We start from the raw sequence: 16411 nt of genomic DNA, 5'->3' as shown, positions 1-16411 counted from the left end.
AAAACTGAAATGACCAACGTTACATGATTTCAAGGGTTGTCCTTTCTGTGCTTGTATCTGTCATAACAGGAAGGTGTGGAAGTTTATATCCTTCATTTGAGTACTTTCAGATATTAAAATCTTCCTATGGATTAAAAAGACTAACTGTTAGACAACCTGTTAAATGGAATTACACTATGGAAAAGAGGGCTCCCCCAAAAAACACCTAAGCAGAACTAAGAGTTCTATTGAAAACCATTCCCAATAAAAACTAAATGAAAAATAAATATAAAACAAAGCTTAAAAAAAATACGTATTACCTGACACCAACTGTTTTCTGGCTGACAATATTTACTCATGAAAACATATCAGCTGTCTACCTTTTTATTCAAACCAAGTCCTGAGGTTACTAGGGGCTGAAGCAAGCTAGCATTTACGATGCAAACACTCTTGGGTTTGTGATCTGAGCCGGCCTCGCAGAGGGAAGTTTGCTGGTCCACACAGAGTGAGAAAATCAAGCCCTATTTTACCCCTGCCCTTCCTTAGCTTTTGCAAAACATTGGTCCACAAATTAAATTTTCAAAAAGTTCCCAGACCCCGAAACTAAAATAGATGATCCCCTTTCATTTTCAAAGAAAACAATATTGGAAAAAATCTCCAGCCCGCTTATAAATTAAGCATTTCATATTTCTTCTAGAATACAAGTAGTTCTTTTTTGTACAAAAGAATTACAATATGATTTGTCAAAAAACATATAAAAAGACAGCTGCTCTTTGTCAAATACATGAGCTAATAATGATAAAAGACTTTTGCATGTTAATGTCTCCAAGTTCCTGTTCCTTTTACATAAAAAAAGAACATTATGGTGGCAAATGTTAATTATCCTTTGAATATTGAGCACTATGTTCTTTTAAAATCCATCCTGATCAAATGCAATAACTGATTTTCTTTTTAACTCAACAACTGATGCTACCAAATGTGGACTCAAACGCACTTGTTAAAACATGTAAAGCGTGTCTCTAGTCTTCAAAGATTTTGGGTGAAGAGGTGCTTTTTCTTGATGCAAATCTCAAGGCAGAGAAAATCATTTTAAAGCTTATAAAAAGTGGACAGAGAAATATTAAAAACTTCTCTGAAAACTACAAATATGTATAGTTATTAAAATTGAAGACTGTAACATCAGTTGCAAGTGCTTGGAAGTCTTTCCTGACCTTCTGAGTTTCCACATTTTCTTCATAGTTGCATGATGAGCACCCAGTGCTAGCAAAACATTCAGTGCTGGGAAAGGAGATAGAGTCTTCATTACTGTTTTTTATGAAAGAAAATTCCTATGTATTTGGCAGTCTTCAGTATCAAAGTATAGGTATTTCATTAACTAGAAATTCCATGAATACCCAAGTTTGGCGACAACTGCACGTCCAAGTGTTAAGAAAGTTAAGAGGAGGAAAATTCCAGACTGTTGAGACTGACTTATTCAGGAATATCCCACATAGTTATTATCAAAAGCACTATTACTTTGGGCTAAGCAGTGACTGCAAAGGCACAGCAGATTGTTTTCCCTCCAGATTCAGGCTGTAACACTTCAGAAAGCTCCTGACGCCAGACCACCGCTGTGTTTAGTTCGTCTTCTGAACAGTGTCTCTGTATCTGTATCCAGTGTAAAGTACCATAATAAAGCTGTGGTTCAAAGAACAGAACTTTATACAAAAAAGCAAACTGGAAAAAACCTAAAGCAATATACTCCTGAACTTCAGGCCTTTAACACAATTTCTTATTTTTTTTCCTGTTAAAAAATGGCAGAAATGTAAATGTATCTGATTAGCAGGGAAACAAACGCCTTTTTAAAAAAAGGCTCTGGTTGAATTTGGAGCAAAGAGCTCTGTGTGCTCCTTCAGTTCCTGTTCATCTAACCCTCGTTCAGAAAGGATTTAAATCAGCTAACAGGGGAATTCATACCCAACAAGTCACTGAAATTTTTGTGTGTTCTTAAAAATAAAACAAAACAAAACACACACACAAAAAAATCTCAAGCTGAACTAACAGTGGGTGGCATACAGAGCTTGCATACAATACTCTTACAAGAATTATGCACTCTACTGTACTTCCATGAAATCATTTACCTGGTCCCTTATGTTATTCAGGGCAACCCATCCCCCAAAGAGCAAATTCTGCACCCCTCAGTGACAAAAATGCTGCCCAGCCTTGTTTCCCAAAAACCTCCTTGCAAATAGTTTCCCTTAATAAGTATACAATGTGGCAAAAGTCCAAAGATCAGAAAAAAGTCTTTAAAAAATTAAAATTAGTGCATATACAAGTGGAAACAACAAAAGCTGGAACATCATTCCCCTAACGGTGCTCCTTAATCTAAACTAAACTCTTCACAGGTGTGGCCCACCGGCAGCCACAGCTTGAGGATACGGGAAACACTCTTCCTTTCAAGTAACAGCGCACCTGGCCCAAGTGCAAGCAGCTCTGCTCATCTTCTGCTTGTTTCCCAAACGTGAAAGGAGATGATGAGAACAGTTCAGCTGTAGTGCAATTTGCTATTGGTTAATAAAATCCGCGGCCATATCCCGCCTGTTTTTGTTTAAGCAAATACTACAACTGACCATTTGCAGCTGCAATCAGTTCTTGAAAAGTATTTTCAAAGCATCGCTTTAAGTCACTGTAAGTCACCACAAGTACACTCTTCTCATCTCTGGAAATGAGGCTTATTTTTTCTGGCACACCAGCATCTAACTGAAACAGACAGAAACACAACATATGAAGTTCAAGCCTATTTTAGGACAACATTTGCAACAGTGATATACGAAATATTTTTTTAAATGTTGTCACATTCCCCTCTAGATATTCATAAATATTGTGCACACACTTTTCAACTCAGATGCGTTTTTAAAAAACATTGTCCTAGGGACTTTCCTGGTGGCACAGTGGATGAGAGAATCCGCCTGCCAGTGCAGGGGACACGGGTTCAAGCCCTGGTCCGGGAAGATCCCACATGCTGCAGAGCAACTAAGCCCGCGCACTACAACTACTGAGCCTGCGCGCCTAGAGCCCGCGAGCCACAACTACCGAAGCCCGCGCGCCTAGAGCCCGTGCTCCGCAACAAGAGAAGCCACTGCAATGAGACGCCCCCGCTCGACACAGAACACTGCCCTAGGGACTTCCCTGGTGGTCCAGTGGTTAAGACTCTGCACTCCCACTGCAGGGGGCGTGGGTTTGACCCCTGGGTGGGGTACTAAGATCCCACATGCAGCGCAGCGTGGCCAAAAAATAAATAAAACACATGCAAAAGTCATTTTTAAAAAAAATTTAAAGAAACATTGCCTTATGTTGCTGCCTATTTTATTTTAAAACTTTATTATTATTATTTTTATTGGAGTATAGTTGCTTTACAATGTTGTGTTAGTTTCTGCTGTACAACAAAGTGAATCAGCTTTAAGTATACATATATCCCCATATCCCCTCCCTCTTGGACCTCCCTCCCACCCTCCCACCCCCAATCCCACCCCTCTAGGTCGTCTCAGAGTGCCAAGCTGAGCTCCCTGTGCTATACAGCAGGCTCTCATTAGCTATCTATTTTACGCATGGTGGTGTGAATATGTCAATCCTAGTCTCCCAATTCATCTGTCACGTTTAACATTTGTGTATATTATATTCCATCCAGTTGATACTCCATAATTCAATTATTCCCTCAATATCTTCCAATTCCTTGGTATCATGAACTACAGTGAAATGAACATATCTGGCTACTTAATTTTTTTCTTCTATAGAATTACTTCCCTAGGAGAAACACTTAAAAGTACAAATACTGAATCAACAAGTATGGGTAATTTTATAGCTTAATACATACAGCCAAATTGCTTCCCAAAGGACATCGAACACCACGGATTTATGAGTTGTACCAATTTACCAGTAACTCCATATCAAATGAGTGCCTTGCTATTTTAATTTACATTTTTTATTAATGTTACCAAACATTTTCATACATTTACTTTTGTTATTTCCATCTGTCTGAATGCCGGTATATAATCTTTATCAAATCCTTATCTATCAGGATTTGGCAATAATATTTTAATGAGGTCTTTATAAAACATAAGTATGAATCCTGAGTCCATCTAATAACTTCTCGTTAGGATTTTCACTTTACTTTTGTTAATTTTCAATGTACATATTTCCTTTTTTCAATAATTCATTAAAATACGTTTAAAACTAATTATGAAGGCACAACCTTTCAAATCATTTTACCATCTAATTTCTGTCATCATTTCCACCAAAATAATCTAGGTAAAAATTTAATTTTTTTTTTTTTTTGTGGTACGCGGGCCTCTCACCACTGCGGCCTCTCCCCTCGCAGAGCACAGGCTCTGGACGTGCAGGCTCAGCGGCCGTGGCTCACGGGCCCAGCCGCTCCACGGCATATGGGATCCTCCCAGACTGGGGCACAAACCCACGTCCCCTGCATCGGCAGGTGGACTCCAAACCGCTGCACCACCAGGGAAGCTCAAAATTTTAATTTTTTTTTTTTTTTTGCGGTACGCGGGCCTCTCACTGCTGTGGCCTCCCACGTTGCGGAGCACAGGCTCCGGACGCGCAGGCTCAGCGGCCATGGCTCACGGGCCCAGCCGCTCCGCGGCATGTGGGATCCTCCCGGACCGGGGCACGAACCCGTGTCCCCTGCATTGGCAGGCGGACTCTCAACCACTGCGCCACCAGGGAAGCCCCCAAAATTTAATTTTTATATCATCAACATGGCCAGCCATCCCTTTTAATTTATTACACACTTTCCAAACTTAAAAAATCGTCACATATTCAGATTTGGGATAAATTTTATTTACTCCTATTTTATGAAATGAAACAGAATTTTCTTAAAATTTTCAGTTATCCTAATATTCATTAAATAATCTTCATTTAAGATGTCTGTCCATGGCTTATTTCCACAGGATCCACCTGTCAGTGTTTATTCTAGTTCTACATATTTTTAATTACCGGTGCTTTGATACTATGGATACTGTTTTCTAAAATCTGGTAGAATTATTCTCCACTCGTTGCTCTTATGAAAAATGTTTTCCCCTTAAGGGAAAAGGGCAAATGAATATACAAATTGTACCAGGTTAGCTCAATGATAACATACAGTCTTGTTCTGTCTTAATGTAGGTTATTGACAATACTCTCTAAAGAGTTTTAAGGAGATTCAAACACGGCAAAGTAGTGCTTAAAAATAAAACACCACCATGTTTTACCTGAAGGGTTAGCACACTGTACGCCAACAGCTCTAAATCATGTGCCACCGTAGGTATTTTCTCCTCTAGTCCTTGTAATTCAGGGACAGTTTAGACCAGGGGTCAGCAAATGTTTGCTATAAAGGGCCAGATAGTAAGTGTTTTAAATTTCAGGGCCATATAACAACACAAGCCTCTGTCTCATATTCTTCTTAGTTGTTTTTGCTTTTACAATCCTTTAAAAATGTAAAAACTATTCTTAGCTTGTAGGCTGTACAAAAACAGGCAAAAGGATTTGGCTCACAGGCCAGTTTGCCAACCCCTGATTTAGATATAAACCTATACACAAAGGCTAGGATATACTTCTGGAGACCCATTCTCTCTGTAATTCCCAGTGATTCATAAGGAAAATGCACTCCTCCCTTCCTCCATAAATCACATCTCTCCTGGCCCTTTCAAAAACACAAAGCTCACCTCCCAAAATTATGATACATCTCTACCTACTCACTTCATCTAATCACTTCTAATTCCCCATTTATCACAGCTGGGTCTAGTGATATGCCCAGTACTGCGTTTTCACTATTATTAACACTTGATTAACACCCACAGCTGAGAGCACATGAACTAAGGACATGCAGGACTCACAATGACTGAGAAGAAAGGAATTCAACTTTTAAAAAATATTCAAACACAAAATACTGCTTTGTTTGTTATAACAAACTACACTTGGTAAATAAAAGAGAGTGGGGCAGGGGTGTGGGAGGCAGTCCTTTTGTGACATTTTATTACAGCAGAAAGATCCACAATGAAGAATTCTGAAATTATTCATGTAGGCATTAAAAAAAAATCCTCCCATTCTAAAAATTGTTATTAAGTAGGTACACCTAATAATTATTAATAAAATGTCTTATATACTATAGCAGACTACATCTTAATTTCTTAAGTCTCTTAGTATTTGTAGAAGATGCAGCTCTATAACTTGTAGGTAACAGCACTGTGATCTTAAAAGTCCAGATACAAATTACCTTGTTAAGACAAGAAATGATATGACTGAGGTCAATCCAAGGAGCGCCCGCTTCTGTCACCTGATGAAAAAGATGATCCCTAAAGAGTTTCAACAGATAACGGTCTCCAGTCTCCGACCAGGTAGGATCCTTCTGAAACCTGGGGGAAGGTAATATTTTACCTCAATAACTCATGCTGTATACCACAGGGCTATATGTTTATACTTCAGACTCAAAACTAGTTTAATATTTTTGTTTCCTACAATAAATCAGAAAGTAGGGTTTGTGTGTAGTTTTTTTTAATCAAATTTTATGTCCAGATTGCCCATAGATTTTTTAAAACTAACCTCACTGAACATGAAAGTACATGAATACCACTTGCCACTTCTCAAGGCAATCACCCCCCTTACACATTCCTATTTTATAATCACTTCCTTATTTAGGGCCCTACCATTAGATAAAATGGGGAAGAAAGCGAATGTCTTCAGATATCTTTAGAAATAGGTTGAATGAAAGAGATTATCCTTTTCCTCCTCCACCCTGAGGTCATAGGGTAGAGAGAGATGGTCAGATAGGTGTTCTGCTTTGCTGGGAGCATAAAACAGGGAAATGTTTATGAAGCAAAACGGGGGTAGACTCTGGTTTCCTACCATCATGGGATGATGTGAAAAGTGAGCTGCTAAGAACTGGAAAACTGACCAGATGATCACTGTTAAGTTTTCAGTGACCCATGGAACTTACAGGCTAGTGGGGAAAACAGACATTCAAATAGTAATTGCTTATTTAGAGAATGCTGTTAAGAAGAAGGGATATGGTAGAGAACAGAAACCTGAATTCACCTGGGAAAGCAAGGAGGGCTTCCTAGGGAAGGAGTGGATGCTCTTCCCAAAGAAGAGTGCCCCTTAGTCGGAGGTATCAGGATTTGCAAAGGACAGAGCAAGGGGCACTTCAGAACCTTAGGAAAGGTCAGTGTAGCTGCACGGGGTTGGGGGAGAGAAGAGAAGGGAAGAGGGAGAGCAGAACCGGAGGGGTGCAGAGTAAGGACAAGGAGGGGTAAGAGAAAGCCAGGCAGAGGCAGCACTAGAGGGGAGGAGGACATTAAAAGGAAAGAAACACATCTGAAGCAAGGATAAAAAGGGAGAGGTCAGACCATGCAGCCTTAGATCACATTTAAAAATTAGATCTGCATTCTGAGAACAAGGAGGGGGAAGCCCACCACAGTCATGTATCTGGGTTCATACAACAAACGGAAGGCGGAAGATTCTTTTCTGGAGAAGCTGACCTACCCAAGGGAAATACTGACATTTGGAAGTCTACCAACAACAAACAAAAACCATACGTAACAACATCATGCTGCTTTATCACACATTCTATTATATAATCCCTGCCTCCACAAGGAGCTTCCCACTAGCTTTTAAGGATGCCATTTTTAATATGAATGAACAGCCAAGGATCAGAAATCCTTTGCAGAATAAGACAAAACAAAGCAAACTGTTGTTTCCTATGAGATATTGCAGGGAACAGAATAAAAGTTAAATAAATTAAAAAAAAAAAAACACTCACTAAAAATCTGTAATTGACAGCCTCAGAGAAAAGGAATTAAATGCTATAAGACAGAAACATTTAGAAAGCAGAAAGTTGTTGAAAATTTAAAATATGATAGCAGAAATTCAAAAATTCAGAGGATTAGAAAAAAACCCTTTAATTTTAGACAAAATTGAGATTACTGCCTAGAAAGCAAAACAAAAAGATACAATACAGAAAAGAGAAGAGAATATCAGAAAATCAATTGCAAAGGCCTAACAGCTAAGCAATGGGAGTTCCAGAAAGAGAGAAGAAAAGTTTTCAAAGAAACAATAAGACAACTTCCAAGAACTAAAAGACATAAATTCCCAAGATTAAAATGCCCACCTGTTGATTCACCAGACTGAATCAAAAACCCACACACACCACAGCACATCGTTGTGAATTTCTGCACATCAGTGATTAAAAAAAAAAAAAAAAATCCTAAAAGCATGGGGAGTGGAGAAGGATTTGGAAAGAAAATGGCTTTGAGTCTGTCTGGAAGTTAAAAGACAATGGAGCGACGCTTCAAATTCTGAAAGAAAACTATCATTACTATTACTTAACTATGTACTACAGGTACTAGCTAACACAATCACTCAAGAGAAATCAAAAGTATAGAAATTAGAAGGGAGGAAATATACTGTCATTATGTGAAGACAAAACTATATGCCTGGGAAACCCAAAAGAATTTACTGAAAAACTATCCAAACACTAATGTACCAAGGTTCAAAATTTATAGAAATCAATCATTTTCACATACAACAATAACAAGGAGTCTAAGAAGACAGAATGGGGGGAAATTCCCATTTATAATAGCAACAAGAAAAAATACCTAAGAACAAACTTAGTGTGCTATAATTATATGAAGAACAACGTAAACACTGAAGAACACTAAAGCAGACATCAGCAATACAACCACATGTCATTATCTTGGTTAAGATAACTCCACATCTAAAAACACAAATGCTCCTTAAGTTTACTAATAAACTTAATAAAAATACCATCAGGTTAAAAATATATTTTTTAACTAAACAAGCTGATTCTAGAATTTATACAGAAAATTTAAGTTTTAGGAAAACAACAAAAAACAATAAAATGGAGATAAGAAAGAGCTAACACTACTAGATTTTAAAATGTCAATCGTCATGATAGTGTGAAAGAGGTGCTGCCTTAATAAACCAGTGGAAAAAGCTAGACTAGTCCATAAACAGTTTCTGGACCACTGGGTAGTCATCTGGGGGTGGGGGGTGGGGTGGGGTGAGTTGGATTCGTACCTTACATCCTACATAAATTCTGAATAGATAAAAAACTTTAACAGGAAAAAATTGAAACCTTAAGTATTCTAGAAGGAACTACAAGATTATCCCTTCACAATCTTAGAATAGAAATACCTTCTAACTTTGAAGGTAGAAATACCTTCTAACTTATGACTCAAAATCCAAAAGTACAAAAGAAGTTTGATCAATTAGACTACCATAAAAATGTCTACATGTGAAAAAATTAAGCAGAGTCAAAAGAAAAATGACAAACTTCAAAGAAAATGATCACAAGGGGTAAATCTCTCTGGCTCCTGTACATCAAGAAGACAGACAATCCAACTGAAAATAAAAATGGGCAAAGGATCTGGAGAGACAGAAAAGGAAATATAAATGAATCAAAAAGATAGGCAACATGCTCATTATGAGTAAATACCAAAAACACCTGCACTGAGATTCAACTTCTCATCTGTCAGTTTGTCAAAAATCGAATTTTTTTTTTTTTTTTTTTTTTTGCGGTACGCGGGCCTCTCACTGTTGTGGCCTCTCCTGTTGCGCAGCACAGGCTCCGGACGCGCAGGCTCAGCGGCCATGGCTCACGGGCCCAGCCGCTCCGCGGCACGTGGGATCCTCCTGGACCGGGGCACGAACCCGTGTCCCCTGCATCGGCAGGCGGACTCTCGACCACTGCGCCACCAGGGAAGCCCCAAAAATCGAAATTTTGAAAGAAGTTGTTGTTGGTGAAAGACTCTCATGCACTGTGCCTGGTAAACCCGTCTAAGGGCCATCATTACAGTCACAAATTACAACCGGTGCTGACCTAACGATCACAGTCGAACTCGCATTTGTGCACACACTAAATTAAGTATGTGTAAGTCAGTCCCTGCAGAATTGCTTATACTAGCAAAAGGCTGAAAACAACTCAAATGCCCATCAATAAGGAACTGGAGAAATAAATTACAGTGTATCTACAGGACGGACTATTACATGGCCATAAATTATGAGGAAGCACAGCACAGTGGTTAAGAGCATGGACTCTGGGACCACCATTCTGTCTGGATTCGAATCCTGACTCATATGTGACCTTGAACAAGGTTTTTAACCTCTCTATGCCTCAATTTCTCTGTTAAAAGGGAATACTAACAGTACCCAGCACCACAGGGCTGTTAGGAGGATTAAGTTAGGTCATATCTGGTAACTATTGAGAATAGTGTTGAGCATATGCTAAACACATCTAAAGAGAAAGATTTCCAAAATATATTGTTATGAGAAAAAAGCAACAAACAGAACACTGAACATGGTTTACAATTTGTAGATATTTAGAAGTGGGGGGAGAGGGGTGATAAGAATACACAGTTGTAACTCGGGAAATACGTGCAAGAGACTAATAGAAGACTGGTGGGAGGAACTGGGGAGACTGGGGGTGTCAGGTATGAAAGGTTTTTTATTTTTCACTGCAAACCCTTTTCTACTTTTTAAGAAACTGGTTCACATAAAATCTATTCAAAAGATTTAATTAATAAAAAGAATTTTCCGAGGACAATCTGGAATTATATGCCCAATCGTACTATCAATAAAGTATTAAAGTAGAATAAAGATATTTTCAGACTTTCAAAGACTCAAAAAACTCACCTTTCTCAGGAAGCTACTGAAGGCTGTGCTTCATTAAATCAAAAGAATAAACCAAGGAAAAAAGCAAGAAACGGGGCAAGCAACACAAAGGGAGAGAGAGACAACGAGAACAGCACAGGGAAGCTCAGGTTCTAAAGTGAGAGTGTGAGCAGGCTTGAAGCCAAGGAGCCCAGAGAGAAACAAAGGGCAGAGGCTCCAGGTGCAATTTCTCTAAGGGGAGGAAAAAAAGGGAACTGAAAGGTTACCTAGTTTTGACCACATGGAAAGGTATTTTAGAACTCTGGCAGAGAGTCTGGAATGAACTGGTGGTAAATATTTTTTCACTTGTTTAGTTTTCTATATAAGACAGTAATTAGCATCAGGAAAACAAAAATCTAAAAACAAAATACAAAAGAAAGGAAATACAGTCATGATTTACTATGCAAGGCAGCTACGAATATTTACCTTGTTTTAACAATGCCAACACTGAATAAAGATTTATCTCAAAATTCATGGGTTAAGCGGTACAATGTGTGTGTACTTAGTTAAGGGAAGGAGGTATGAGAGAGAAAGCCTCATCTTCCACAGGACAAAGTCATTAGCTGAGTTACAAATTGAAGAAAACTTTAAACACTGAAGGAAAAATCAAGGAACAGCACTCTAAGCATATACTTTTTTAAATAAAAGAGAGAAATGCCAGAAAGAAGCAGCTAAGAGTCTTTTTTAAATGGTTCAACATATAGTCATGTTCTCTTCCTGGAAAAATCATCAGGGAAAATGCTAATTGAATCTTTTAACTTTGAAGAAAGCTAAGTGAACTTAAACTTTGTGGTCAAAACATTCTCCCAAGCAGTGATATTCATCTGTCACCTACCTCTATTCACAGAGGTAGCAATCCTGAAATGCGACTTATACTACAGTCACAAAAGCTGCGCTACTGTCCTACCTGTCGTGGACAGGTAGAACGCACAAACACCAAACGTGCTTCTTCCTTGAACACGTGGCTAACTTACAGACAAGGCAGACCTAAACAACAGATAAGGCACGATGGTGATGCCTTTCCAGCGCCGCTGATACGACAGCCATAAACAATGCACGCTAGCAGAAGAACGGCGAGAGACGTCTGAAGTATCTAATCTGACCAAGGTAACCTGAACCGAACAGGCTTCAGCAAGGAGACAGGGAAGAGGCAGTACTGACAGGAAGAAAATGCACCCTCGTACGCAAACCACAACAGAGATTTCTAACACAAGTGTATTTTCTGTTCGCGTGTGTGTGTGTGGAATCCCTAAGGACAACCACAACATATGCTGTGGTTAAAAAAACACACCCTACTGGCTAACAATAGGCTTAAGGTCGCTTTACATGAGAATTTTTCTTTTTCCAAATAAAACCAGTAAGAACAAGGTATACTCATTCTTGTTACGCAAAATAGTGCCCTTGATTGAAAACACATTGTAAAATACTGTAAATCCTTACTCCGGCCTCTCATTGATTGTTCCCAATTTTGCTAGAAGCCTAAACAGTCTTCCATTTTGAACCTCCTATAAAACATTTTGAAAAGAGAGAGAATATTAATGTTCCAGCTAACTGAATATAAAAGCAAACGTTTACAAAACTGGTATCCTGTACCAATATTACCTTTAAACAACAAATCTTAATATCCCCACCTTCTGGTTATACTTTTGAATACAACATGTCCATTTCATTCAATAGTAATACTCAAGAAGGTTATGCAGCTGTCCATTTTTTCTTTCTTTTCTAAAAATTGTATTGGATTATAATTGATGTACAATGTTGCGATAGTTTCAGGTGCACAGCAAAGTGATTCAGTTACACATACACATATATCCATTCTTTTTCAGGTTCTTTTCTCGTACAGGTTATCACAGAACTCGGAGTAGAGTTCCCTGTGCTCTACAGCGGGTCCCTGTTGGTTACCTGTCTTATATATACACAGTAGTGTGTGTGTGGTAATCACAAGTTTGTGATGTATTCCTTGCCCCGTACAGATGTCCATTTTTAAGAATTATTAAAGTAATTCACATTAAAAAAAAAAATCAAGATTGTGTCTCATGACTGTAGCAAAGCCGCAAACAAAAAAGAACAGAACAAATGCCCAGAGGACCTAAGAAATCAAAATACGGAACACTAAGTTTGGACAAAAATATCTGCAAACGATCTCAGCCAGCTGTGTACTATGTTCAGCACGGTAATTACTGTTTTATATCTATTGATACACACAGATGCAGGTGTGTACACACTCCTTTAACTACACACTTTACCTTTGCAAGGTCTTCCTCTATGACATCATTTCTCATTTGAGCAGCATCCAATTGAGTATAAAATCGAGCACCAATCATGGGCATGATGTCATTTACACTTCGCATCCTGTTTTGGTCAGTCAACAAATATCTAACCAAAATAGAGAAGGATCACTTGAATGCCAACCACGCAATTCACAAAACAACACAACCCCCAAGCACACGGGCACTGCTGCCGCCAGCATGTTAGTGTGCACAACTTCGAAAAAAATTTTTTCATGCAAGTCGAGTTCATTTTTAAAGCTTAGTGATTATATTTCTTTTCTCTGGAAAGCTTTAAGAGCCAATGGAAAAAACTGTAAAAATGTCTCTTTCCCTAAATGTTTTACTATTATGAAAATGAGAAAGGAAAGCTGGGTAGAGTTAGACTTACCATATTTCCATTCTCAAACCCTTCTTTACAACAGTGGGAGATGAAAAGATTGTTACAAATATTTTGGGAGGGGTGAAATGGGGGTGATTGTAGGTGGGGAAATTTTTCCATTGCTCTTCAAAAATAGTTTTTGAAACTAAAACTAGGTCTTCCATTTTGATAAGTTAAACAAGCCTCAGCTTTTTAGGAAGCTGTCTCCTGCTCTGTGACCTCATTTACCACCTGTCATGGTGTATTTATTTCTGAGAAATCTTCATGCACTAACACACATCAGAAAAGACCAAATCAATTTCTTCTATCATTATAACTAAGGCAGAAAAATATCACACGTTTCAACAGGCCACCTGTCAGAATACAATGATTATCAATCATCTGTTATTATTTATTCTGATAGGTAAGCCATGTCCTAACCATTCTCACCAAAGCAGCCTCCTAACCTTTCATTCTCTGCTTATGATTCGACGTTATTTTCCCCATAGGACTTATCACTATCTGCAAACATCTTACTTGTTTATGTTTATTAAGTCTTCCCCATTATAATGGGTGGAAGCTCCAGAAGACGGGGAATTTTGTTCATCTTATTCAGAAGTGTCTTCAGCATCTGACATACAGTAGGCATTCTTTTGTTGAATAAAGGAACAGTTATAAACTCACGTGGATAATCTATGTCTTAGCTATTCATCTGTAATTACTGACATATTTGTATCTAACTATGTGTAGTATATGTATACTAACTATGTATAAGCTATGTGACTTTTGGGAAGTGACTTTACATCTTCAAGCCTCAGTTTTGACATGTCTAAAATGGAGCTAATAATGGTACCTAATTTATAGGGTTATTGGGAGAATTAGGTGAATTAATTCATATCAATCAGTTCAAAAGTGCATGATACATAGTTTACTACTCTGTATATTTTAGCTATTGGTTAGTATGAAAGTATGACCTTTTTGTTTATTCATTTTTTATTAAGGAACATTTCATAACATTTGTAGAAGGAAAGAGAATTATATGATGAATCCTCATGTACCCATTACCCAGTTTCAATAATTATTAACTTATGGCCAATTTATTATATTTATATCCTTTACTCTCACTTTTTTAAAAAAGGAAAATTATAACTTGAGATTATTTAAGACATCCTAGGTATTGTAAGCTACAGCTAGAAATCACTGCTGTGATAATATATGAAACAAATATTTCTATTTAAAAGATAAATCAACTTATTTGATTATTAAAAGGAACCAGGTAACCACTGGCTTCCAGTGCTGTCACCTGCAGGACACTTATGCCAGTGTAACAAAGCACAGGTGGGCAGCCCCATCCTCCATCCCTCAATTCCATACCACAGGGCTAGTCCAAAAAGAAACTGGATCATCCAGGGTTACACAGAAAGATCAGAAGGAACAGCTGGAAGCTAAAAGAGACTGAAAAGGATCAATAAGCTCTAATTGCTTCTAGAACATCATAGAAAAAAATTTCAAAAGAGACTTCCTAGCATCTGTTCTCTTGAATAACTTATAATAAGGGTTATGGTTGTCCATCCCCTGGAATCCCCGATGTTAGACACATCTTAGACTGTTGTGACTGCAGTCCACAGTGGGCTTCTCTTAAGCCAAAATCATTTCAGACCTATGCTCACGGATTCCCTGGAGTATGAAGACACAGGAGGAGAAAGAAGCATAGGGACCCTTATACATGTGCTTTCTGGAACAGGTGTTTGGGCCACACAGCACATGACCGGGCTGCAGGTGAGGTTATTTATGACAGCTTTTACAAAGATACTGATCTCTCTGGAGAGCAGCACTGTCTAATAGGACTTTCTGAGATGATGCAAATGTTCTATGTCCACGCTGTCCAGTATATTAGCCAGAAGCTACATGTGGCTTCTGAGCTCTTGAAACGTGGCTGGTGCAACTGAGGAACTGAATTTTATATATTATTTAATTTTAATTCATTTAAACTTAAAAGGTCATATGTAGCTCATAGATACCAATGCAGCTTTAGAGGGTCTAGCCTTTCGCCAAATGTTTAAAACATCAATAACTAATTTAAACACACTGGTTTTTGAATTTACTCCAAGAAATACATACTTAGCAATAAAAACAAAGAAATGAAAAGTTGTTTAATTATGTTTTGCCTGATTTTAAATAGTGGAAACTAAAAATAAATAGAATCACTGTTAAAAGGCCCTCATGAAAAATCTGTCTTATCTCATATGATCATTATATTAAAACTTACAAAATCAGATTCTTCAGGTCAGAGGAGTAGTTGATTGTCACCAGTTCCATGGCTTTCTGTAAATTCTCTCGCTGAATTCCTGCCAAAGAGTTGCAAGCCAAAGCCAACACAACTTTTCCTAATGATATCAGATCTGCTTGCTGACATGAAAGAATAAATATAACTTTTAATTTTTCTTTTATAGGTACAAATTTAATACACTGACACTACTGCCTGCATGGAAAAAGCATCTTTACAAAGAAGCTGAAGAACTCAGCACAAGGTTCCCAGGTATTGGCGCTTATCAGTCACCTGGGAGCTTATTAACAAGACCATTTCTGAGCCGCTCCACCCCAGATTCTCATTCAGGAGGTATGGGAACAGGCCCAACATTTTTAAAGCACCCAGGTAATTCTAATGAAGGTAGTTCTGGGGGGTACTTTAAGAAACATTACCTGAAGCAATTCACATGCCAACTGCAGAACTGTTGCTTTAAATTTTTTTTCTAAATTTTTATATTTAAATAGAGCTGATATCCTTACTATTACAAGAAATCTGAGGTTGGTTACCATATAGTTAGTTGCTTTACAGTGATCACTACAATTCACGATAGGCACTTTTCTCATTTTCCATGATGCACAAAATATAGTGAGAGTTCATTTGAAGAAAAGTAATTCCCTTATTCCAAACGCAGCAGCAGCATTACCTGATTTCAGAGTACGTTCCCTAGACACTGACAATGTTGCAAACCCCCATGACATTCCATCTGCTGTTGTTTCCAAACAGACCACTTTTATACTATAACAGATCTTTGAGCTCTGTAACCACCTGATTTCCTACCCTTTTTTTGTTTGTTTT

At 38.1% G+C, this 16411-nt stretch overlaps 1 protein-coding gene and 1 long non-coding RNA gene across 11 annotated transcripts in view; both read right to left on the bottom strand.

The window, feature by feature from the left end:
* LOC309792796 overlaps positions 1-16411 on the bottom strand; it is a 468580-nt gene that overhangs the window by 104678 nt on the left and 347491 nt on the right. The window lies entirely within an intron of this gene.
* PAN3 (poly(A) specific ribonuclease subunit PAN3) overlaps positions 830-16411 on the bottom strand; it is a 118890-nt gene continuing 103308 nt past the window's right edge. For 7 of the 10 annotated variants that reach the window (XM_082602605.1, XM_082602607.1, XM_082602608.1 and 4 more), the window contains 6 exons: positions 15575-15714; positions 12924-13053; positions 12118-12182; positions 6227-6365; positions 2589-2718; positions 830-1656 (listed from right to left, as the gene is read on the bottom strand). In XM_082602605.1, coding sequence (XP_082458731.1) covers positions 1562-1656; positions 2589-2718; positions 6227-6365; positions 12118-12182; positions 12924-13053; positions 15575-15714 — 699 coding nt within the window. In that variant the 3' untranslated portion in view covers positions 830-1561. Of the gene's footprint in view, positions 2719-6226; positions 6366-12117; positions 12183-12923; positions 13054-14679; positions 14761-15574; positions 15715-16411 lie in introns of those variants that run through there. The other 3 variants (XM_082602609.1, XM_082602613.1, XR_014291791.1) reach the window with 2 other exon arrangements.

The sequence above is a fragment of the Mesoplodon mirus genome, assembly GCF_964341445.2.
Source record: "Mesoplodon mirus genome assembly, chromosome: 17".
In the NCBI taxonomy this organism is placed as follows: domain Eukaryota; kingdom Metazoa; phylum Chordata; class Mammalia; order Artiodactyla; family Ziphiidae; genus Mesoplodon; species Mesoplodon mirus.
Note: the sequence above shows the minus strand (reverse complement) of the source record. Positions and strands in the feature narration are given on the sequence as shown.